At 43.6% G+C, this 27,104-nt stretch overlaps 1 protein-coding gene across 2 annotated transcripts in view; it reads right to left on the bottom strand.

Moving 5' to 3' along the window:
• The window catches only part of SH3BGRL2 (SH3 domain binding glutamate rich protein like 2), a 297,879-nt gene that overhangs the window by 44,365 nt on the left and 226,410 nt on the right, over positions 1-27,104 (bottom strand). For both annotated transcript variants that reach the window (XM_085611004.1, XM_085611003.1), the window contains exon 3: positions 12,982-13,062. In XM_085611004.1, coding sequence (XP_085467130.1) covers positions 12,982-13,062 — 81 coding nt within the window. The remainder of the gene's footprint in view (positions 1-12,981; positions 13,063-27,104) is intronic.

Raw genomic sequence — 27,104 nt, 5'->3', positions numbered from 1 at the left:
CCGGGACTGAGAGGAGTGGGACTCTGGATGCCATGGACGCCCGAGTCCTTATCCACATTGGAGGAGAAATCGTCCTCCGATACACCCTCTCCCTCTAAGGGAAACCCGCCGTCGGGGTCTACAATAGTGGTGACAGCGTCGCAATTTTTTCCTGACTCCTCCTCCTCCCGGCAGGGTGCATGTTTTAGCGTGCGCGCATTTTTGAGGAAGGTTTCCGTAAGTTTATCAAATCCTTCCACGTGGCCCGTGTTATGCTTAACGACCCTTTTATTCCCCATTTGGGAGCTACTGGGACCCGCCACCACCAGATCTGGGTCACTGAACACCCCAGGGATGCTTTTCGCCAGCTTATCAACCTGATCCCTAAGAGGAGCCACGCCCTAGAAATAGCCAGAGAGAGGGCTTGGTCCACTGCTGGAGGGAGAAATTGGGGGGCCATTCCTCCTCCACTTCCTGGTAGGAGGAGTACAAATGGTCTTCTGGAGAAGACATGATAGCAGAGGGTGTGAGCACAGAACAAATGCCCTTAAAATCCTTAAGGCTGCCCCCTTGCCGGTGCTCCAACAGCTGGGCTTTCCCCGAAGAGGTTATAAGAATAGACTGAGGCGCAATTCCAATTACCACCAGGTGGCGCTGGTCACTAACGTGGCCGTGTGGGAAAATCACCGCGTAGCGGTGTCAAAATTAGGCGAGGGTTGGTCAGGAATCAAGCGGACACTAAAAGGAGTGACCGGATTCCCAAACGCGCGTAAAGACCAGCGGGAGTGCTCGACGGAGCTGCCTCGCTTGGACCAGACGCGCCTGACAGGATCTCGCAGAGCGGACAGCAGGAGAAACTGCGAGGGGGAGAACGCTCTCTGGCAAGAGCCTGCTGCGCAGGGAATATGAAACAATACCAAGGCAATAATGCTAATAACATGCACAAGAAACTGCTATACAAACAGCAACAACGTCAGATTATGCCAAGAATGTAAGGAATGCACTTAACTGACGAGCAGTGAATAAAGAGGAAGCGGAAGGGACGTCACGATATTATATACGATGGACTGCGATATGATTGGACTATAGTTGCCTTTGAGAGTACCCCCCTAATGGTTCATGGGTTGTGTAGTCTTTTGTTTAATGATTGTTGTGTTACGTTTTCTTTGAACTGCTATGCAAATAAAGTGAGGAAAGATGCATAATCCTCGCCTCCGTCCTGCCATAGAATTCATTAAACTTTATTCGATCTGATTTAGAAACATAGATCATAAAAGTGTACATAAAAACAGTAAATCCTCTTTCCTAATACAATACAGTGAGAATTAATTAAAACCAGTAGGTAAAAACGGGTGTTACAAAGCCCGGTTCAGAGCAACTTCAGGTTAACAGAATCGTAAAGTTCAATGTTTCACAAGAACAATCTCATGTACTTCGTGCAAAATACGCAATAAGGGGTCCAGGTAAGCTGTAACGCTCCAATACCTGACCAGTCTGCACTGTATAAAACTGCAGAAAAACTAAAAATAAAAAGTGTTTTGCACACTTCTGTCATTGGGCTATATGTGGGCTACATCTGGGTGATATTTATGCTACATTTGGGCTCTTTTGTCTCCGGTGGCCATCTTGGGAGATTTATTTGTTATGAAGTTTCCTAATTTCCTCACTTACTGCAGTCTCCTCAGTAGGAAATGCTTTCAGTTTTTTACTTTGATTCCTTCAAGAAGGCATTCAGATGTGTCACACATTTACCATAAATTCTGAATGTTAGCACTCTAGTTGTTCATTAGATCACTATAGTAAAGCTAGTGCTCACCAGGGAGTTAACTGGAAGTCTACTGCTGGTATTGAAAGTGATTGTTTCAGTCTGCATGTCAGAATTTTCTAAAGAAATAGAAGACGATTTGAGATCTCACTTAAAACATGCCCTACATTTTCTTTCTGCAGCACCAACCATAATTTCTATGGCAAAATGAACCCCCTCATTTTGTTCCTTTTTAAATTAAATGTTTTTAGTGTTACCAGTCTATTCCAATCAAGATGGCATCAGGTGTGCCATAATTTTGTCATAAGTAAGACTGCTAGCGCTCTAGTTCTTTAGAACACTCTGGGAAGCTGCAGTAGAACACAAAGGAATCAACTGACAGTCTCTGCCCTTGTCGGATGTACATGCTTTACTGAGAATGACAGACTTCATTCTCACATGACTGAGAAAGATAATGTGAATTGATAGAAAATATGCTCTCAGTTTTGCTTCAGTTTTCTCTCAAACATGATTCACGATATCCCAGAAGGTTTTTCACAGGGTAAAATCACCTTAGAACACACCATAATTCCTGAAATTAGTATGGTACCATCAACAAATGAATTCTAATGCAACTAAAGTCTGTTATCACCCTTTACAGTTCTCCTTTTGGTAACCCTCAAAATCTTCGATTCACTACAATGCATTTCAATGGGGGACTATCATGTATATTGGAACCAAGATGGCTGCCAGCAATTCCAGGATGAAGTGCTGACAGCCAATCAGATCTCACAATGAGATTTGTTAGGCTCCGCCCAGATATTGAACCTTTCTTTTTCCAATTTCTCATTAACTACTGAACGGATTTACACCATTTAACAACAAGCATTTGCAATGCAATAGGTTTCGCAGTTCTACGAGTTTGAGCTATTGGCATAATAAATGACAGTGCCTTTTATTTAGGTTTTAAAAAACCCAAACTTAAATAAAAAGCATTGTCATTTACAATGCCAATAGCTCAAACTCCTATAAATGCGAGACCTATTGCATTGCAAATGCTTGTTCAGTCTGATGTTAGACTTGTCCCAAATGAGCGCCACCATTTTAGGATGCCAGGCCGATTTGCGACCCCAATCCAAGCCTATATGTATGCAAAACTCTTCAGTGTAAAAGCCACACAAAGAGCATGAATGGGGGAGGAGGAGAAACAACGGTGGAAGCGTCTGCCTATTTCTTCTTTAATTAACAGAGCGCCTGTGAACCATGAAGCGTGGCATCCGTGCAGTGGGGGGAGAGGGCGGGTGGTGTCCGTGCAGTGGGGGGGGTGGGGGAAAATAGTTTGAAACATATTTAATATACAAAATGGTATGAAAGTAGCCAAGTATTTTTAAGCAAATTTGTTATTATATTCAATCTAAGTAACAAGCATTGGCCGCACGCGCGACTCGCGCTTAAAGTTAAAAAAAAGAAAAACAAGACAAGCGGAGCGTGGCGCGCGCTTGGGGGCGGGGGAGCGGACCCTTTGAAGTGCTCCCAAAAGCGGAGTACATGGCGGCACGATGCGCGTGATTGTGCGCGTGCTAGCCATGCAATCCGCTTTTGGGAGCACTTTGAAAAGCCCCTTCACAATAGTCTCCCTTTGCGATCGCTTACGCGATAGCAAGGTCTAGACCTAAAAAGGGATCTTTCTGAACCAAGTGCTACCTTTTCGCCAAATTTGGTGTAATTCCGTTCAGCAGTTCGGGCTGTAGCCGTGTCTAAAGTTTCCTATGGGAATTAACATGGAAAAAACACGTTTTGGGACCCCCCTTTTTTCTCGGCCCCTGCTTGCCGAATCACCTCGAAACTTTTAAGATAGGAGCTGACCGGAGAGCCCCACGAGTTTTGAAAATTTTGCAAAGATTCGTCAACCGATATATAGTACCACCTCATGGACCGTGCGGCTATTGTGGTGCAGCCTGACGCGTTTCGCTTGTAAAGCTTTCTCAAAGGCCGATCGCTTCAGTTCTCCAGCGGCGTGCGTTGACATTTAAATCACTTGTGCCGCCTGCTGATAGGTCAGCCATCTCCCACTGCATTGTGGGGGGCATGTAGTGTCCATGCTGCGCTCATCAAACCTTGTATAGGTGCCAGGAGACTGAAGATCTGATGCTTCCCCTGTATGGGTCACAAGGGTTGGAAAGTCCTAATTTCTGGTGCCAGTCCTTCTGCCCTTGCCATGGGGAGGAGCACCATTTTTAAAAACGTTGAAAAGGCTGTGAAGTGGAACGATTCTAAATCACGAAGCACGGCGTTCTCATGCAGATAAGATGCTCGTCTGCCTGAATCCTATCCTACTAAGGAAGTAAATTGGTTTCAAATTAGACATTTGATGTGCTGTACCTACTAAGGAAAATAATTACTCAACATTGAGGACTACTAGTCCCAGCATGCCATCAGGCAAAGGAGGCCACGCCCACCAAGGACGATATTACTAAATAAAGGAATTGAATGGTGAGCGCTCAGTGTATCATTGCCAGCCCAAGAAGAAGAGGCGCAAAGACTCGAAACACGTCGGCTTTATAGTGTAATTTCTGGGAGAAGACAGGCGAGTTGCAGCAAGGCTGGTCACTGAGGAGAATGCCGTCGAGTGACCTCCCGTTGCTTTGGGGCACCAGAATTGTTTTATATTCATGAGACATTGCACAGTGTTCATATTTGCCAAAATAGCGTTATTTTAACAATGTTTCAACAATCTTCCAAAGTGTAGGGTGCACACAATGAATATTCATTCTCTCCCCCTCTCTATATATATATTTTCCTTTATTATTATAATTTGTTTTAAGGCAGCATCCAGGAAAGAACCCTTGACTTTAGTGCAAAAGCCTAGCTATATCAGAAAGTCATAGCTGTTGTGCTCCCACAACCCCAGCAGCAGCAAACAAGAAACAAAGCCTCTTTAACTCTAGGAATAATTGTTTTTTCTTTTCAAGGAGAGAATCTGGTGCATAAATGCCCACTCTAGGAAGGAGGGATGAGCACTGGCAAACAAATAAAATAGCTGGGAAGAAGCTCACAACATACAACAGCAAAAGAGCAGAGTTAAGAAAATGCGGGCACAGAGCTCTCCTCACTCTCCATGGCTGCATGTCGACATAACACTTATAGGGCTGCAAAATCAAAACAGGAAACCCTAATGTCCAATAACAAAGAAAATAACATGTTTTCGTGGTTAATAGAGCACAACCTGAAAAGCAAAAAAGATTATAAAATAGCACCTCGCACCATCAAAAGAGCCAACAATTGAGAGTACCGTTCACAATGAAAGCAAACAACTCTCCAAAAAAAAAAATAGCACTGTCAGAAGTAGCAATGAAGCACCATGCTACAAATGGGTCAAAGAACTGCTCTCTCTAAATGGGTCAATATCAAATGGAACATAGCCCCTCCAATATGACCCAAAATCAGGAGTGTTGCAATTCCTAAACCCCAACAGTTTGCTCAGCTCACTCTTACCCAGGGCTTTAGTGAAAAATGCCTGGAACCTACCCCACAGGGAGTCATTCACCCAAAAGCTTACCATTAGGTTCCACAGGATCTTCAAAAACCTGAAACACAGGTTTTCCATTATGTAATAGTTACTTAAGAATAAGTGTGTTTCATCACATCAACAATGTTTGTTCAGTACTGAATGCACAAATACATTATCTAAAATAATATCTAAGACGACAATAGTATTTACCATAGGTGCCCGTTCTCCAGAGAGCCTTTGGCAACCTCATTGTATCATGCAAACACACCAGCAGCTCTATGAGAAATCAAAGCCCTACAAGCGCTGAGAAATAAAACAAAACACAAAAGTGTACATACCTAATATTATATACTAGCCGGCCAACATGGCAGACGCGCAGTAGGCAAGCTCAGTCAGCCACATACATTATCCTTCACAATCCTTTCCTCCAGTGACCTTCCTACAGCCCCTTGAGAGTAGGGAGAGGAGGGCAGAGCTGCGGCCGCACTCAACATGAAGTCCTGGGGCCACGTGTCGGCTGGCCTGGTGAGAGTCGGCAGCTAGATCGGGCCACGCGGCAGAATTGCTGAGTCGGCTTCTGGGCAGGTGCCCTCAAGTTCTGGGCCGGAGCCATTTGCGGGCGGTGGCCTGGTGCAGGCAAAGCGGCCGGGCAGGTCTATAGTCTGGACCAGAGTCTGATGGCCTGAGAGGGTTTCGCGGCCTGGGGGCCGTAGCCTTGGCCACAGCCCTTGGCGGAGCAGCATCACCCTGTGTGGCCGATGCCAAGAGCCCAGCGGTGGAAGTGAGCAGTGGAGCTCTGAGAAGTCACACTTTCCAAAGAGCGCTGCTAACGGGCGGACCTCCAAGACCTCACCCACAGGGAAAACAGCGGCCAACACTGCGAGCATCGGCAGTGTCCCCAGTGCTGGCTGGGCATCGCTACCACCAGGTGAGGAGGCCACTAGGGGTGTGAGGGTGGCATGCTCCCTCCCACGCAAAGGCGGCCAGGCCCTGGTGTGGCTTGCAGGGGGAAGTGGCCCCCTGGTCCACACCTCGCTTGACGGCCTGAGCGGGAGGAGCTTCATTCTCTCACCCCTCATTTCATCCCTGAGACTAGCAGGGGCCATGACTGGCCCTGGTGGCCTTGCTGAGCTGGGGACCAGCTGTAATTACCGTTCGCAGAAATATATTGAGTGCATTCCTGATGATTCACAACCTGTATAATGACAAAAGATAAATCATCTGTGTCATACAGTAAGAGTACAATGGACCACTTCACTGGTACTGGTGTGTCGGCTTCAGATAAAGGAGGCTCCCCAGGAAGTACAACGGACAATGGGACCATTTTGGCAGCCATCAATCGGGTCAGGGACATGCTTGACGCAAAGATTGGGGCAGTGGGGTCTGACATTGTGCTGCTGCATCAGGACCTGCGTAACACACTAGAGCACATTACAGAAGCAGAGACCCAGGGTCTCCGGCGTGAAGCATGTGGTCGCTAACTTGCAAAACGAAGTCAACTCCCTTGAGAGCCTCACCAAGGGGCTGGCGTAACGAGCGAAGGATGCGGAAGGGCATGCTTGAAGAAATAACCAACACATTGTGGGGTTTCTGGAAGGCTGTGAGGGAGAGAACATGGGCACGTTTCTTGCTACCTGGCTCACTACGTGGATACCCCCTCCCCGATGTCCTCTCGGCCTGTTTTGTCATCGAACGGGCTCACAGGGCTTTGATGGAAAATCCCCCCCCCCCCCCCCCCCCCCACAGTGCCCGACCTGTCAGCGCAAGGATACTAAATTTTCACACAAGAGATACCATCCTCAAGCTGGCAAGAGCACAAGAAAAACTCTTTTTGGAATCTCATCAGATCATGATTTTCCCGGACTACACTAGAATGGTTCAAAAATAGCGCTAATCCTTCACTGCGGCAAAAAGCTCGCCTCCGGGAACTACAAAATCCCCTATATGGTTGTGTTACCAGTTCGCCTACGTGTAGTCTAGACTATAACTCTTGAACACTGTTTTTCGATACCCCGGAGGAGGTCTTCACATGGGCAGACGAAAGGATATCTGTGAAGCCTCACAGACGCTGCGCCTAGATTCAGACTCCTCCTTCAGTGACCGCCACCAAATACAGCCAAAGCATAATGCGAAACGTCGCCATCGGTCCAGCTCTTTGTGGCGTTTGCGGGCCCGAGATGTGGAACAGACAGCCGTTTCCAACCAGTAGAAACAGATCATCGGACATATCGTGATGTGTACCCCCACAGGTTGGTGTTAAGACTGCTTAACCAAATATAGCCTGTACGTCAATGATGGCAAAGTTCCATGGCTGCATCACTGGATAGTTGCTCCTCGAACTGTCAAGAAAGACTGCATGTTGAGGGCACATACGGGGATCCATTGGACGGGCCCAGTTCACAGCCTCCGTTGAGGTTGCATCTGAGCTCCTTCCGCGATAGATACTTCTACTGTTTTGAGGTATTGGGGTAGAGGGAGGGGGGTTAGGAGACATTTTACAGTTGTGATTTGTTTCCTATACTCCATGCGAGATTCTGGTGCTCCCCGTGCAATAGTCCCGCACTTGGGAAGTCTGACATTAGCGAATATTGAGCCCAGATTATGAACACAGACACAGGATCGACCAGAGACCCTACACTTTTTAAGTTGGAATGTTCTTGGGGTTCTAGTCAAGGTGAAACGGGGCGCAGTGCTCCGACAGGCTGAACGACTCCAGGCGGTTATTGTTCTCCAGCAGAAGACACATTTTCTGGGGTCTATGGCTTCCTGCCTGGTCCCCTTTGGCTTTGTGAAAACCTTCCATTCAGGTTTCGTTAGGGGCTTTAAAGGAGTGGCGGTTTTCATTCACCAGAGAATTCCCTTTCAGCCATTGCAGACATGGGTAGACACACAAGGGAGGTATGTATTTGTGACAGTGACCATTCATTGGGAACCCATGGTGTTAAGTTGGGAGTACGCCTCTCCCCTCTGAGTCAGTCCTTCACCCACTGAATGGTGAGTACATGGGGATCACTGCCAGATGGGGTGGCAGTTATCAGGGCGACTGGAACGTCGCCATGAGCTTAGACTGCGACAGGTAGAGCGCATCTGGGACTGCGGGGGACTCGTGAGGATCCCACCTTCGAACTTTGGCAGAAGTAGTAGGATGGGTCACTATGGAGGGCGCACCACCCCACTGAGTCAGGCTATACATTTTAAACTGCAGTACAGGGGTCATTCTTCCGGTTAGGTTATATATTTGTGCTGTCCGACCACGATCACAGGGTCTAGAAAGTTGATATCCTACCGGGGGGCTATCAGATCACTCACCGGTTGCATAGACACTTCGGATGGCCCCCCGCTGTCCTGCGTTCCAATGGCACCTCTCTCCATGGCACCTGAAAAACCCAGCATACAGAGCGCGACTGCACGGTTCAGTTGTTTAAGGGGGGATTGCGCCATCCACTGGAATTCTGTGGGAGGCAATGAAACCCACAGTACGAAGCGTCGACATAGGTTTCTGTGTGGCAGAACATAGAAAACGCCAAGCTGAACTATCGCAAATTGAGGCCAAACTCGTAACTATGGAGAGGCGTGGTAGGGAGGCCAGGGGTTGTGTGGCAAGTTGGCAGTTGAGCTTTGCCCATCAGCAGTACCAGGGGGGGCTACTAGAGGAGGCCAGGTGTGTATGGCTTGCCTCTCAGAGTAGGATATACCAATAGGGGGATGAATCTGGGAAAATGTTACACAGACTCCGCCAGAGTCCCCTGACACCGGTTCACATCTGTGCAGTCCGCGATGAACATGGAACCCTACTTACTGATCCAAGTGAAATTACCAACAGCTCTGCCGAATACTACTGGGTTCTTTAAGCTAACAGGGACACAGAGTAGCACAAATTTAGAAATTCTTAGACAACCTTGCCCCGCGGACCCTGCTGACCAAGGCCAGGATATCACTGGAAGCACCGCTTACGGTTGTGGAACTGGCGGCAAGGCAGAGCTCCAGGCCCAAACTGGTTCCCAAGTGATTTTTTTAGAGCATATATGCTGTTGCTGGGCAAATACTACCTTGACATGGTTCAAGCCGTGCGTAATGAACCACATTTACCCCCAGATTGGCGACGCACTGAAATAGTGGTGTTCCCTAAGCCGGGCTGCCCCTAGAAGTTTATTCTTCCTATTGCCCAATATCTCTTGAGTACAGAGGCTAAGCTGTTGGCGAAAGCCCTGGCCAACAGGCTGACGCCCCACATGGCACACCTGGTCCACCCAAGCCAGGCCGGATTCATGCCCCATTGGGCTAAACGACATTATTTGTAAGGCCCACAACGCGACAGTAGATAAACTGGGACGACCAGCTGTCTTACTCATAGCGGATATATATATATATATTGCAAGCAATCACTCCATCAGGAAATGACACGAACTCCTCTTGGTGGCAAAGTGAAATTTATTTTTAGTTCTCTCTGCTGTTAGTCATGACGCGTTTCGGCCGTACCGTCGGCCTTGTTCACATAATATATATATATCTAGCTTTTGATTTAGTCAGCTGGACCTTTCTATTCGCACTTATGCGGCGTCTGAACTTAGGACCCTGGTTCCTCTTCTATATACAGCTATTGTACACTGACCGAACAGCCTGCGTACAGGTTGCAGGATTGGTATCCTCACCCTTCCCGCATCAAGCGCAGCACTAGGCAGGGTTGCCCCCTGTCCCCTCTATTTGCCCTTACCATTAAGCAATCAATTGATGCCTTAGTTTGGAGCTTTGAATGGTCTATGGAAGTCTCACACCGTATCGCTATGTACGCTGACTACGTCCTATTCTTCCTCACTGACCAACACACCTCCGGCCCACGGATCCTGCAGATAATGCATGCGTTTGAGGAGACGTCAGGACTTTTTATGAATGTAGGAAAAACGGTGCTCTGGCTGCTACGGGGATCACTAGGGGGCTGCCAGACTGACCTTGGCGATGGATGGCTAACATTACCTGGGCGTTTTCTTAATCGGCCAGACCGCCTCAAAGCAGAGGTTAGGGCGTGGTCTTCTTTGCCCCTGTCCCTTTATGGCCAATCCGCTATCTTTAAGATGGTGTCCCTGACTCGCCTCCTATCAACCACAAAATCACCCGTGCCAGATTCCACCTGCTTGGATTAATGCAATACTGGGTCAGTTCTTATTGGGGAGGGGGGGGGGGGGGGGGGGGGGGCTCCCAGGTGTCCCTACGAACTTGTTCTCAATCTAGGTACGGCAAGATGGCAGTGTTCCCTGCTGCAAGGGTAGTGGTTTCGGCATGGAGGCAGTCCCTATGTAAGATGGGATGGTGGGGTCTCCTTATGGTAGAGACTCCATTGTGGTGCAATAGGTTGCTTTCCCAGGTGGCAAGTCCGCGGGGGTTGGGATAGCATTGGCATCTCTACCCTTGGGGACGAAATGCACGGGGTGGTTCTCAAATCATTCCAGGAACTTCAAGATGACTTCTCTATGCCCCGGCACCAATTCTTTAAGTACCTCCAGCTCCGACATGCCTTATACCATACATTAGGGCTCTGTCAGACCTCCCAGACTTCAATCCACTCAAGTGTAAGCTCCTCATGGGGGACCCAAGTAGCCACAAAATATCCAAAATCTACAGAGCCCTAATCACAAATAGCGCTAATACACTGGGCACCCTTAGAGAGGCATGGCAGGGAGACCTTGGGGATATTGGTAACGACGACTGGATGGAGGCGCTAGAATCCCCACGAGGGGCAGCGATACCCTCCCACTTGAGGTTGAGTCAAATTAAATATATCCAACGAGCAAACTATACTAGGCACACGCTGCGGCAAATGGGTCTTATTGATTCTCCCACCTGCCTCCAGTGCAGCACAGAGAAGGGCACATCTTTACATACAGTGTGTGGTTGTGGATCCCTTGCTCTATTCTGGAGAGGGGTTGCGACATGCCTGGCTGAGGTCCTAGTGTAGGACCTCCCTATGTGTCTGAAATTACTTCTACTAAACAGCATGGCTGACATAAGAGGCAATAGGTATGAACACCATCTACTATTCCTTGGCCTCACTCTTGCTAAACGCAATATCGCCCGACAATGGAAGGCTGACACTCCACCCTTATAATGGGTATAGAAAAACTGTATGGATTTCTGGATGGATTTGGAGATACCAGTGTTTCAAGCGCGGGGCTGTCCCCAGAAACACCCTAAGATCTGGCAGAGGTGGGCGGTTTATCGCAGCCTAGCGCTCGAGCAGGTGGTCTCCATAGATATATAGCTGGAGTCTGAAATTAGACAATATAGTTTTGGCATACATGAATCTTCCTAAGTTAATTGTGCAATGCAGGACGGCTTTGTGGGTGGGATGACCGTGGGGGGACACTGGCAAGTTTATGCACAAACCGTTCATATGTTACAGAGTTTTGTCTTTCTTCTCTTTAAAGGACTATTATATACATGGTGCTATAGACAAAGGGATGTATTGCGCTTTATCATTGTTTGCGCCGGGCGCAAACAAGGACAATGCACCCTATTATGATGTATGCCCTGCTCCCAGGGCAGCTCCAAACTCGTGCTGCACCCAGGGCAGCACATTCATGTGAAAACACTGAGCAGCTGCTGGCAGCCGCTCCATGTTTTCACAGTGCAGGCGGCAAACAGCCTGCACTTTTAAAGGGGATTAGAGATCCCCTTGCAGATAGGTGTAGTTAATAACTGCACCTGCTTGCAAGGGGATATCTGGGGGGGTCCATAGGACCCCCTTTCTCCCCTCCAGATGGCTGCTCTCAGGTGCGCACTCACAGTGGGTGCGCACTCACAGTGAGTGCACCCCCTGAGAGCTTCTTTGCCTTTGTGCGCGTGTCTGTAATATGGCGTGGGTGCAGAGGCAAAGGAATTCCCTCATTTACATAGTGCACGCCATATGCAAATGAAGAAACGCCTTCTTGAGATAGCGCTGATGCTACATGTGTGCCAGCGCTATCTGTATTACAGAAGGGGCCACCCAAGCGTCTGCACCCCCTTCTGTAATACCAAAGATGCCTGAGGCGAACAAAGCGGGCGCAAAAGCCCGTTGCACCCCAAGGGCACTTATTGTAATACAGCCGCAGGTGTCTTGTTATTGATCACTAGATTGCATTGCGTTTATTTGTGGTCCTATCGGGCCTTGTCTTAGCAAAAATCTACAAAAATTTGTTGCGGAAAAAAAAGTGCCACTGGATTTTTGTGCGTCATTTGCACGTAGGGAAATATAGATATGCTACATTCCTATACGCAGAAACATTTCCTCGAGCAAGCACTCCGGCGAATCTATGAGAGAGGAAGGTTTCCAAAGTTCCCCTGGAATTCTTCATGAAATGTTGCGAAGACCGAAAATTACACTAATCGTAGGAGTAAGACTAGCAATCAAAATGCTGCCATTCCAGGCAGGACCCCTCTAAAGAGTGCTGTACGGCACAGAATCCCGTCAAAGGAGGCATGCCACTATACATGCTTCGACACTGAACAAAGGCTGAGAAAGTCACGTATTCGTTGCTGTTTTAATCGACATAAGAGTGAGAACCGCACCGGGCCATCGAGGCCATTTCCAGTCGTCCTGTTTCCGATCCAAGAGCACACAAACCCCCGTCAACCTCAATACGTAAAATAGGCTTTGCCTTCGCTTCACCAATATGTACACCGCTCATCATTACAGTTAGCGAGTTAAAGTCAATACACAAAAGATGAAAAAAGAGAGCCAAACAAAAAAAAAAAAAAAAGAAATAATCACCTTTGTAGTAGGCCTGGGTTTTTGCCCTAGGAACGAAAAAACGGTGTTGCTCTCCTTGGACTCGAAGAAAGATTCATAATCCTAAAAAACAAGAAAAAAACGAAACATGAGTCAGTTCAACACCATCACACAGCTTAGTATTTTTAATTTCCAAGGCCATGTCAAGGAGAAAATGAATACAGACACTGCTCATCATTTCTTTGGCATTTCCGCAAGAGCAGATCTGATCTGAAACGAATCTAAAAAGGAACAACGCTCAATTATTGGCAACATGCATGGCTTCTGTATTACATTACAAGATCTTATTTCTGGTGTGCATATGCTGGAAATTGGACATGTACACTAATGAAAACCATCTGAAGGCAATAATACTGAAAGCACCGGATAGCCTGGTTTAATCAGAAGAAATGCATTAAACCCCTACACTGAGTCAAAGCTAAACACCTACGTTGGGGGCTAGAAGGGTTTCTGTACATGCACTGCAATCCATGCTTAGAACAGGGAGAGCAACAGTTATTTGGATGTTCACTTATCCTGGGCATATATTAAACCTGAAGTTGAATCGCATCTCTTAATCCGCAACCTGGCACCTGGCTCCGGCTGCACAGCAGGAGCAAGAGGTTCCTGTGCTCCTGTAACCGGATGGGTTTATGAATTTACTTCTGCATGGGTTGATCTACAAGAGGGGATGGACCAAGCGTGAACCCTCATTGAAATTGATATTATTCTTGCTACGAATCACGCGCAAGTTAACTCATCTATGTTTATGGATAAACGTGGGTTCCGGTGTGCGGAGCAAGAGGGCATACATGGCTCTGTGCATGGTTGGCGACAGCGTAGAGCATCGTTGAACCCAGTCTAGAATTCCCTCAGTACTGAAAGAAAACAATGGGAAAGAATGGTCCCCATGGTAACACCAAAGAAGAGAGGATGTTTTCCTTCATTTAAATTCATTTGTATTAATTAGACCATAAAGCATCAAAAATCAATACAAAATTAAGTGAAAAAAAAAAAAAGTGAGGTACAATAATTGCTCTGTGCCCAAACTTCAGTGATACAATTATAAGTGTATAATACAAGTATCATCACTTGTTGACACTGCCCATGCACACAATTTAAATTAACATGGGTCTTGTGCCATTTGTCAATTGACTTGTATTATACTTATGAAATGGATGTCTGTCAGACAAGGTTTATATGACAATACCGTACTGAGATGTGTATTGCATGCTGTTATGTTCTTATCCTGTTGTTCTTGTTGGAATGTTATGAGGTAGGATTGTATTACATAATGATTAGAAGGTTATGTATGTAATGTGGAATGTTTGCTCTTGATCTTGGGGGCAGTTGCTTTGGAGTTTGCTGGAGTGTCGGTCATGCTTTACTGGCTCCTCAACAATAAAGGATTACTTACTTCCACTACGTGTACTTCTTCATAACACTGGCGACGAGGATGTAATGAGGATGCACGGATGTAAGTAGGACTAATTGCAAAGGGAACTTTCAGCCTGGCAGAAGATTCTACATTTTGAGGTTTTTTTTGTGTGTGTGTAACTGAATGGAAACTTGTATGAAACTATAAATAAATTATTTAAAAAACGTAGTTTTAACAACACACAGCCACCAACACGGAGTACTTCTTTCTTTGAGCAAAGCTTATCATTATCTCATACCGTCAGCAAGCTCATTATTAATCTTGATTGGATTCCTAAAGAGAACACACTGAGTTCCAATGAAAAAAGCCTTAAACAACGACCGTCCTGGAATTCTTAGAACCATCCAAGTCATCCAATCTCACATATTCAATCAGAGATAAGGGTCAAAAAGGGGTATGAAAAACTATAATCACCATAGTCCAAGTGTTGATTCCTGACAATCTTCCACCTTTAGGTTCGGACTCCTTTTTTTTTTTTTTTGCAGAATTTTATATAGCGCGAACTTGACCCGAATCGGTTATCAGAGCGCTTTACATAGCACCAGTTACGTTACATGAGGACAAACATTCATTTTTGGTTAGGCACAGGGAGATTAAGTGATTTGCCCAGAATCACAGGATGTTTAGCGTCGTTGCGAGACTCAAATCCAGTTCCCCAGAATCGAGGTCGACCGCCCCAGCTGTTAGGCCAACTCCTCTCTGTCAAAACTTGTTAAAGACTACCAATCAAACAGCAACCAACCGCCACCCTGGTTTGACTGACTGTATCTTTCAAAAATGTGGACCTTTTTATAGAGTTTGATAATCCTATGCCTAGTAATTACCAACTACAAGCCACAGACCAATGTAAAACCTTTTTAGGATGTACCTCTCATACCCAGCCCTCTAGTAAAATAATAGATGGCAGTGCAAATGACGCCCCTCCACCTCAATTGCCAGATTTAACAGCCATGGAGGCAACCAACTCCATTTTAACTAAAATATCTTAAGCCTTGATTAATCAGTTTTGATAAATGAACAAACAATTTTACTCAAGGACATTTCGGGAGGACTAAAAGTCATTTCAGAAAATGTAACCAAACCGAACCCAATCATCAACTATTTATGACTTTCACATTCAACAGAAACAAGAATGTCCCTATTAGGAAAGGCCTACGGATTTATCCTATCAATCAAGTGTCTGATGTTTACCGATTCTGTTGGTTGTCTCACAAACATAGAGTCTACATACAGTAGCTTGTATATGCACTAAAAAATTCTAAAATACTAATCAGTAAAATTACAATTATTTATTTTGTAAATAAGCAACATAAAAATATCAACATAAAAATATCCTTCCCTCCCAGAATGGGTTACAATCTTTTAATCAAATTCAATTAATCATAATAAAAAATCAATTTTCGTGAATACATGTCACAAAAATCATCATCAAAGTCGACGCGGCGTTTCGGTGATTTCACCTTCTTCAGGACTAAAAAAACAGTATGATCAAATCTAAAAAGAAGGGAAAGTATTGTCTTAAAATAAATGTTGACTAAAACAGTGCAATATACAATACTACATTTCATGGCTACAGTATCTTGACTTGAAAATAGCTAATTGCCTGCGTATTGTTACTAATTGGTAAGGCAAACACTTGACAGTATGACGGTATTTCTATAGACACCTATATTATTCAAATTTATTTTATTATTATTTTTTATCAGCAGATGTCCTTGAAGCGTTTTATAAATTTATAGAAAGGACCCACTCATACCTCGATAGTCTTGTAATGGAAGGGATAGACGTTTTAAAAAAATTTTGTCCAAATGGAATAGCCCTTCACGATAGAGGCATCTACTGTTGAATAAGCCTATAATGGAAGTAGGAGTCATCACTTAACATGTACCCTACATATACTCTACATTGGTGGTATGAAAACATAGCTTATACTTTATCGACATACCTTATTTTCAGTTGAGTTAGGAATTATATGTTATGTCCGTAAGAGCCACCGTGGATATACTCGTATTATTCGAGAGAAGCCCACTTTAAAATTTGGGGAAAATATCTCTAGGGTGACAAATAAAAGAAAAAATCTCTAATTTAATCACTGGAGTTTTGTTCACCTGATGTATTTTTTGACAGTTTACAACATTCAATCACTGTTGCTCACCACAAGATTCAAGGGCGTGTAAATCCTTTTCGTTTCTTCAGCTCTAATCGTTGGATAAGGAATTCACATCTGACAGGCCAACGAAAGTAGATTTTTTCAATTAATCACTTTCTTGTGTTCAATCCTATACATAAAGAGAACACCATATATTGTCGTTTTGTGTATATTGACGTAAGATAATTACAGTCACATTGCTGTCCTATGCTTAATTGTGTGACCTAGTTATAAACGTTGCCCCGAGTCCTGATATTTAAGACTCACGTTCCATTCTGAACCGTGTTTGTTTCAGTATTACCAAAGTTCATCGTTTGGGCTCAGGTCTCGCTTTAAAAAGTACCCGGCCAATCCAGGCAATTAAGAATGCTCAGTGTTGTTTATTTAATTAAGGCTGGAAGAAAAAAATTTTAAACTAACATTCTATCGGTTTATTATGTTTGTATAAACGCTCTATATTTGTACAACTAATTGCCGCTAGCGCTCGGGTCTTTTAATTTAAAGTTACAGTGAACCACGGTCATTTAAAATACTCCGTGACGCTTACCTCAAACGGACAAGACGGCCTCCCTGCTCTTACGGACTCCTCGATAGCAGCGTATCAAGAGGGTTTGTTTTCTTGTCTTATATGCCCGGTAGTTTTAGACCTCCTACTCACGCACTTACGCATTTACGTCACTTCCTCTTTAGTACGGAAGTGATGTATATTGTGCCTGAAGCTAGCAGACATCTTAACAAAGACCAATGTCATATTGTATTGTTCCTTTTTATTTCATACTTATCCTATTTGGTTTAAAAATAAATCAATATGAATGTAATTGTATTAGTTGTTTATCTCGGATGGTCTCATTGCGTGTTTTGAAATTGCATCTCTTATTACGTATACATCATGCGTGACGCGGTGATACACGGGCGGCCATCTTGGGATGGACTAGTAAAGCATTATATCAATACGTTTGTTAATGCAGAGTGAACCTATTTACTTATTTTTATAGTTCTACCATGAAACACATTCATATTAATACATTTGAACTTGTAATGTAATTTTCACAATATATAATGGAACGTATGGATAACAACTATCAGAGGTTTCATATAGATCAATATGTTATTTTCCTCTAAGAAATAATGGATTTTCCTATAACATAATTATTATCATAAAAGCTGTACAATGTGTCCAAAAGTAAACATCAAAACATATATGCAGTGAATATTTGAACATGGTAGATAGATATTATGAACAAGTCAATATAGCATCATTAAAACGAACGATAAGGTGTCATAATGGGAGAATCACAGCTGACATTCAATATATAGGTTGGTACAAGCTTATATTGTTAAACGAATTCATTAAAGTAATTTCTCCCAATCTTCTTTATTATTCAATCCATTTTTGTATGTGTTGAAGCGTGACATAAAAAATTGTTCACGTTTTTTCCTTTTGGTCGTAATATCGCCACCACGTGCGTTACAATAAACAATTTCTATACCGCGCCATCTCAGATCATCTACCGAGTGATTCGCCTCTAACCAGTGATCTACCAGTGGAGATGTTCTTTTCTTAGTTCTGATCGCTGATTTATGTTCTGTGATTCTTGTACGTATCTCACGTGAGGTCTCACCAATATAAGCCTTGTTGCATGGGCACATGATCATATAGATCAGATTGCTTGACCTGCAATTGATCAGATTTCTAATCTGATGTTTGCTACCGTTATGTATCACTGTGCTTCCTTTGATCACGTTACTACAGATTTTGCAGGAATTGCAAGGAAAAGTGCCAACAGGAAAAGGGGCATTATTAATGGTGTTTTGTTTAGGGATTTTATCTTCTCTATAGGTATGTACTAGTTTGTTACGAATTGTACTATTCCTCCTAAATGAAAACAGTGGTTTTGGAGGTATGGTTTCATTCTTGTCTTTTAGTAATGACCAATTCCTGTTCACTATATTTTTGACCTTATTACTGATATTGCTGAAGTTTGTTACAAAAATCAGTGGTAGGTTATAATTGGCAACAACCAAGAAGAAATTACCCAAAGAAAAGAGTAACAAACTAGTACATACCTATAGAGAAGATAAAATCCCTAAACAAAACACCATTAATAATGCCCCTTTTCCTGTTGGCACTTTTCCTTGCAATTCCTGCAAAATCTGTAGTAACGTGATCAAAGGAAGCACAGTGATACATAACGGTAGCAAACATCAGATTAGAATTCTGATCAATTGCAGGTCAAGCAATCTGATCTATATGATCATGTGCCCATGCAACAAGGCTTATATTGGTGAGACCTCACGTGAGATACGTACAAGAATCACAGAACATAAATCAGCGATCAGAACTAAGAAAAGAACATCTCCACTGGTAGATCACTGGTTAGAGGCGAATCACTCGGTAGATGATCTGAGATGGCGCGGTATAGAAATTGTTTATTGTAACGCACGTGGTGGCGATATTACGACCAAAAGGAAAAAACGTGAACAATTTTTTATGTCACGCTTCAACACATACAAAAATGGATTGAATAATAAAGAAGATTGGGAGAAATTACTTTAATGAATTCGTTTAACAATATAAGCTTGTACCAACCTATATATTGAATGTCAGCTGTGATTCTCCCATTATGACACCTTATCGTTCGTTTTAATGATGCTATATTGACTTGTTCATAATATCTATCTACCATGTTCAAATATTCACTGCATATATGTTTTGATGTTTACTTTTGGACACATTGTACAGCTTTTATGATAATAATTATGTTATAGGAAAATCCATTATTTCTTAGAGGAAAATAACATATTGATCTATATGAAACCTCTGATAGTTGTTATCCATACGTTCCATTATATATTGTGAAAATTACATTACAAGTTCAAATGTATTAATATGAATGTGTTTCATGGTAGAACTATAAAAATAAGTAAATAGGTTCACTCTGCATTAACAAACGTATTGATATAATGCTTTACTAGTCCATCCCAAGATGGCCGCCCGTGTATCACCGCGTCACGCATGATGTATACGTAATAAGAGATGCAATTTCAAAACACGCAATGAGACCATCCGAGATAAACAACTAATACAATTACATTCATATTGATTTATTTTTAAACCAAATAGGATGAGTATGAAATAAAAAGGAACAATACAATATGACATTGGTCTTTGTTAAGATGTCTGCTAGCTTCAGGCACAATATACATCACTTCCGTACTAAAGAGGAAGTGACGTAAATGCGTAAGTGCGTGAGTAGGAGGTCTAAAACTACCGGGCATATAAGACAAGAAAACAAACCCTCTTGATACGCTGCTATCGAGGAGTCCGTAAGAGCAGGGAGGCCGTCTTGTCCGTTTGAGGTAAGCGTCACGGAGTATTTTAAATGACCGTGGTTCACTGTAACTTTAAATTAAAAGACCCGAGCGCTAGCGGCAATTAGTTGTACAAATATAGAGCGTTTATACAAACATAATAAACCGATAGAATGTTAGTTTAAAATTTTTTTCTTCCAGCCTTAATTAAATAAACAACACTGAGCATTCTTAATTGCCTGGATTGGCCGGGTACTTTTTAAAGCGAGACCTGAGCCCAAACGATGAACTTTGGTAATACTGAAACAAACACGGTTCAGAATGGAACGCGAGTCTTAAATATCAGGACTCGGGGCAACGTTTATAACTAGGTCACACAATTAAGCATAGGACAGCAATGTGACTGTAATTATCTTACGTCAATATACACAAAACGACAATATATGGTGTTCTCTTTATGTATAGGATTGAACACAAGAAAGTGATTAATTGAAAAAATCTACTTTCGTTGGCCTGTCAGATGTGAATTCCTTATCCAACGATTAGAGCTGAAGAAACGAAAAGGATTTACACGCCCTTGAATCTTGTGGTGAGCAACAGTGATTGAATGTTGTAAACTGTCAAAAAATACATCAGGTGAACAAAACTCCAGTGATTAAATTAGAGATTTTTTCTTTTATTTGTCACCCTAGAGATATTTTCCCCAAATTTTAAAGTGGGCTTCTCTCGAATAATACGAGTATATCCACAGTGGCTCTTACGGACATAACATATAATTCCTAACTCAACTGAAAATAAGGTATGTCGATAAAGTATAAGCTATGTTTTCATACCACCAATGTAGAGTATATGTAGGGTACATGTTAAGTGATGACTCCTACTTCCATTATAGGCTTATTCAACAGTAGATGCCTCTATCGTGAAGGGCTATTCCATTTGGACAAAAAAATTTTAAAACGTCTATCCCTTCCATTACAAGACTATCGAGGTATGAGTGGGTCCTTTCTATAAATTTATAAAACGCTTCAAGGACATCTGCTGATAAAAAATAATAATAAAATAAATTTGAATAATATAGGTGTCTATAGAAATACCGTCATACTGTCAAGTGTTTGCCTTACCAATTAGTAACAATACGCAGGCAATTAGCTATTTTCAAGTCAAGATACTGTAGCCATGAAATGTAGTATTGTATATTGCACTGTTTTAGTCAACATTTATTTTAAGACAATACTTTCCCTTCTTTTTAGATTTGATCATACTGTTTTTTTAGTCCTGAAGAAGGTGAAATCACCGAAACGCCGCGTTGACTTTGATGATGATTTTTGTGACATGTATTCACGAAAATTGATTTTTTATTATGATTAATTGAATTTGATTAAAAGATTGTAACCCATTCTGGGAGGGAAGGATATTTTTATGTTGATATTTTTATGTTGCTTATTTACAAAATAAATAATTGTAATTTTACTGATTAGTATTTTAGAATTTTTTAGTGCATATACAAGCTACTGTATGTAGACTCTATGTTTGTGAGACAACCAACAGAATCGGTAAATATCAGACACTTGATTGATAGGATAAATCCGTAGGCCTTTCCTAATAGGGACATTCTTGTTTCTGTTGTAAGTCGATACCCCGTCCCTTTGTGAGTTTCACACTGGGGTAACTCCCTTGTTTTTGTATGACTTTCACATTCATCATCACGGACCTGCTTCAAATACTTTCTTCTAACATCGGACATCACTATGGAGTTGCAAAAAAGCTTGTAAGATACCACAACCTGACCACCAACCGCATACGAAGCTTTACCATTCCCACCCCCTTAGCAGGCAGACAGTAACAGATTAACCCCAACAGCTCTACTTCACAATCACTAAATCCCAATTAAGCACAGGAGAATAACTCACAACCAGCTGAGCCACTTACCGGTCCTTGTCTAATACAAGATTTTCCTACAGTGACACTAGGGAAGGTTTCTGTTAATTGATACCACAGTGATACTAAATTGGTTCCACTACCTGATAAAACAGAGGAAAGTTTTCAACATCATTAGCAAAAGGAGCCAAAAATAATAAAGAAATTAAACAAAAAACTCAACTGCCATACTAACATCACCTCTGCCAGTACAGGAGATACCGATTCTCAATAATTAAATCCAAGATTTCAAAAAACAAATGTGTCACTAAAGCGTCAACTTCCAAGTACAGTTAAATCACATAAGCCCAAAATAGTGGACTCTGATAAAAGCAATAAAGCAGGACTGTACATCTCAAGACTTCTCCTACAGCCTTTCTGCTTTACCTACTATAGCATCTGCAAAATCTGCACAAGACATAATTCTTATTTCATTAATGCAGATCTTACAGAACATGTTCAAGGAAGGATTTGCATAGGATATGGCAAAAGCACTCAAACATCCAATACAAGCTTCCCAGACAGCTTTGATCTTAAATAAAGACCGCACTAGACCCAATTCATATCAAAGTTTGTTAGACCTGGCACCATTGGCGTGGGTCTCCCTTCCATTTTTTGCTGTTGCTTCATGTGTTTTTGCTGGTTTTAGATGCTTTGGGCACTGTGCCACTGCTATTCAGTGCCACAGTGCAAGTGCTCCCTATGGTAAATTGATGTATGAATTAGTGACTCCATGATTGGCTGGTTTGGTTTACCTGTCAGACCCTAGTACAGTGCACTGAGTGTGCCCAGGGCTGGTAAATCAAATGCTGCTGGTGGGCTTGCAGCACTGGTTGTGCCACCCACAGAAGCAGCCTGTAAAGTGCGTCACAGGCCTGCCATTGCAGAGCCTATGTGCGGTCTGGTGCTGCCATGTTGACTGGCCAAGTGCACCCACTTGCCAGCCCCTAAACCTTCCCTTTTCTTCATATCAGACACGAAGCAGCCTGTAAAGTGCGTCACAGGCCTGCCATTGCAGAGCCTATGTGCGGTCTGGTGCTGCCATGTTGACTGGCCAAGTGCACCCACTTGCCAGCCCCTAAACCTTCCCTTTTCTTCATATCAGACACCCCTAAGGTAGGCCCAAGTGCAGGGTGCATTGCAAGTATAAGGTAGGACATGCCCTGGTGTGTGTGGCATGTCCTAATAGTGAATTACAGCAATTCTCATTTTTCCCTATTGCAAGGCTACCTGTTCCCCATAGGCCAGAATGGGCAGTTTGATTATAACATCTTATAATCCTAACTGACTCAGGGAACTAGGTAGAAATTCGAGTTTAGTATGCCTGAACTCAGAATGATCAAATACATCTTTTAGTGAAGTTGGTTTTAACATTCTGTGTTTGAAAATACCACTTTTAGAAAGTAGGTATTTTCTTGCCTAACTATCCAAGCCTGCCTCTGCTAGGTTGTGTATTCCATGCCTGGAGTTTGAGTGATAGGGGCTGGGGGATTCCAGGAGACAGGGTGAGTCAGCAGAAGGCTGAATAGAGAGATCTACAGAGAGAGTGGTGGGAGGAGTTGCACCTGGGACCTGAATAGGGCTGTGCCTTCCCTCCACAATGCTGGCTCCACCTCCTGTGGTGCATCTGATGTCCCTGGCCCACACTGTCAAAGGAAAGGAGTCATGTAAACAAGGTGTTGCAGGACTGACCAGAACTGGCTTGGACTAGGCAAAGGCCTCTCTGCCTTCAGAGAGCAAAGAGAATAGGAGTATAAAAGGGGGGACCCAGAACTTTAGATCACTTTTGGGAAACAAGAAGAACCTTTGCTGAGGAGAGGAACCAGAGAGAAACTGAAGAAGGAGACTATCCCTAAGCGGAGTGCTGTTTGGGCGATTGGCCTGCAGTGGTTGCCTGACTGCCAAAGAAAGGAGAAAGGAACTTTGTGCTACTTTGATCAACTTGTAAAGGATCTCCAAGGGCATGAAGATTGAGCTTCCCTCCTGCTGAAGTCTCAGGGACAAAAGACTTCACCAACCAACTCCCCTGCTGGGAATTGAAGTGTCTGCTGTTAAGCTGGGCCTTCTGAGAGACTGCATGTCGCTGGGAGCTGGAAGTGCGACAAGACGAAAAAGCGTGTCGCCGCAGTTGTTGTTGCATCGCCGAAAAAGTGTGCCGCTGCTGTCGCCATCACATCGCCGAAGCGTCTCGCATCACCGGAGAAGCGTGATGCTGCCGCAGCAGCTGTCATCACATCTCTGAGGAAGCGTGCCGCCGCTGCCGCATCGCATCACCGAAGCAGCCCCGCATCACCAGAAAAGTGTGTCGCCGTCGCAGCAGACGCCGTCGCATCACCGGAGAAGCGTGTCGCAGGGCCTGTCGCTGCTCAGAAGATTCGTTGTCGCCGCATGGCCGTCGGGCGTGCATGCATCGTTGTCGCATCAAGAAGACGACGCCATTTTGTTTCATCGCACCGGATCTTCACCGCATCACGGCGCTCCTGGTCGCATCGCCACGGAAGCGCAGTAAGAAACCGATGCATCACCTCCCCATGCCGAGAAGAACCGATGCATCATCGTCCCCTACGCAGCAGTAGGGAACCAACGCATCACCATTCTTGCGTGTAAGGAACCCACGCATCACCTTCCCTGCAACACTTTCGTTGTATAGCGTTACGCATCCAAAGGTACATTGAACATAAGTGTCGCATTTACCATCTTAAGAGAACTAAGCTATTTCTACCATTTTAAAGTACAGTATTGTGGATTTTTGTCGTTTGTGGTCTTGTGATAAGTCTATATAAAGAATACTTATTTTTTATATAAAACCTGTGTGGTGTCCATCTGTAGTGTTGTCACTGGATTACTGTAGGTGTTCACAAATTCTTTACACACTGCCTCTGAGATACGCCTGCCTGCTCGTGTCAAGCTACCAAGGGGATGAGCAGGGGTTATTTTATGAGTGTTCCCCCTTACTCTGACCTGAAGCAAGGGTCCCTATTTGGTCAAAGGTACCTACCTCTGCCAACAGAGACCCCCAGTTCTAACAGTTTCCATATACGTACATCACAATTGCGGCTAAACTGCTGCCACATAATAGTTACTTGTGTATGCTCAGAGAATCAAATATCATCTGTGCCTTTAGATAACAAATAATGGCGAAATAGGATCCATATGACTTTTGGTCGTAAGGATTCTGGTAAAAAGATTATGCAGCTCAGTTTGTTCACTACAATAAGTACGTTTGCTTAGTCAATGTCCGTTGGTAGGAGCTCTGCCACGTTCCCAGTGTTGTGCCACCAACAACAGAGTAAGGGCTGTACATTTACAATCAGCATAAGGGATTTTTTGCACCCAACAATGCAATGAGCAGGGCCATTTGGATTGAGAACCCAATTATTTCTTGCAAGGAGCACATGATCTGTATCCAAACATTCTGAATTTTATCACAGTGTCATGCCAGATGAATGAAATCTACTTCCGCATTTTGAATCATCTTTCAGTCCCCACCTCAAGCAGCATAAAGGGGATATATTATAATCGGTGAATACACTTGTAGTGTATTGGGCATAGTCTACTGCTGTGCAGAAGCTCACCTGTCTGTGCACAATAATATGTTCACATCTGATCTGATAATGGAAGTTCCAGGTCTTCATCCCAAGCGCTTCCAGCTGGGCAGGTGCGCTCAGGGTTAGATCATGGTACAGTGAGGATATGAGCTTCCTAGTGCTTCGGGCAGTGACCAGCGTTTCCAGTGGGCTGGATCTATCAGATTCTTGAGTAAAGTTAGGTATGAGCTTCCTGCTGGTCAGTTTTGTTCTATGGATCAGGTAGCGATCTAATGGCATTAGCCCGGTCCGTGTAGCAACAGTGTCTCATGTAATAAACCAATTTACCTTATAAACATCTCCACATTTAATTATATTTAATTTGGGTAGTTGAGAGTATGCATTTTCCTCTTCCATCATGCTGAATAATGGGTGGGATCGTAAGAGTATAGCTGGTGCGTTTAGTAAGTTTAGTTTTTTTGTCTGATTCGATCCCATGATTGCACTGTGCAGTGTGTGATGCTTATTTTAGATTTGTGTCCCACTTGTTTAGACAGCAATGCCACCCCCAACTGCAGCGAATGTTCGATGTTACTCTCTAGCACTAAGTGAGCAGAGTAATGCGGGGGGGGGGGGCATAAATGTGGGAAGTGACCCTGGGGCGGCAAATCGTCCTAAGTGGTACTGTAGTAATAATATATCCCATTAGTCTCTGTTGTTTTCCTGCCCACGTTAATTGGAGGAGTAGAGTTTTCAATGTTTTGAAGGAGCATTTATTCAGTGGAATGGGTATATTGATGAAATAATAAAAAAAATTGAGCAACACAACCATCTTTATTAGGCTGATGCATTCCACCTTTGAAAGAGATAGTTTCAACCAGTGTGTTATTTGGTCTTTAAGTTTGGACATAGCTTAATTCAGATTAAGTACCTCAGTGATGTCAGAGCCGATTCACACCACTAGATATTGTATCAGGGAGTCGGTTCGGGCCAATGAGTATTCAGGGTCAAATTGGATACAATTGGGTGTCACTGTGAATAGTACTGATTTGCCCAAGTAAATGGTGAGCCCTGAAAGTTCCCCAAATTTTATATACTATCTTATTGGTTGAAGGCCTTCTCTCGGGTTTCTAATATATTATGTAATATTATCTGCACACAGTTAAGTTAAAAGCAGCCTGGGGCAGAATTTCATTGAGTATTGATTGTGAAGGATGAGGAAAGACTGCCTTTTAAAAACAGCTGTCCCAAGGTTTGTGTATAGTAGACAAATCAATAACGAAGTGGCGAGCATGCAGAGTCTCTACAGCGCCGCCAAAAGGTAGGGCCATTTTAGGGAGTCAAATTCTTTTGCACCATCTAGAAAGACTGCTGCCACCTCAGTGTTTGGCATTACCCGATTAAGAATTGCGAACAGCGTGTGTAAAATGTGAGTAATGGATCTCCCTGGTGCAAAACCCGATTTGTCGGCCAACACAAGCGTTGGGAGCATGGGTAAGAGTCAGTCAGCCATTACTTTAGCTGGTATCTTAACATCGCAATTTATCAGCGACATGGTTATGAGTCACAAAGTTTGGCTGACGTGTTGGGTTTTAGCAGGGTTATTAAAATAGCTCCTTGCATAGAATCAGAGAGCCCTCTCCCGTCTCCTGTGCCTCTGTATAGAATACTTTTAATCGCGGTGCTAAGAGGTCTAAGAAGGTTTCATAGATTTAAGCTGGGAATCCATTAGATCCTGGGACATTGCTGGGTAGTGCCTTAATCAATCAATCAATCAATCAAT

The sequence above is a fragment of the Triturus cristatus genome, chromosome 6 (genome assembly GCF_964204655.1).
Source record: "Triturus cristatus chromosome 6, aTriCri1.1, whole genome shotgun sequence".
Classification (NCBI taxonomy): Eukaryota; Metazoa; Chordata; class Amphibia; order Caudata; family Salamandridae; genus Triturus; species Triturus cristatus.
This window is presented reverse-complemented; position numbering and strand designations above follow the sequence as displayed.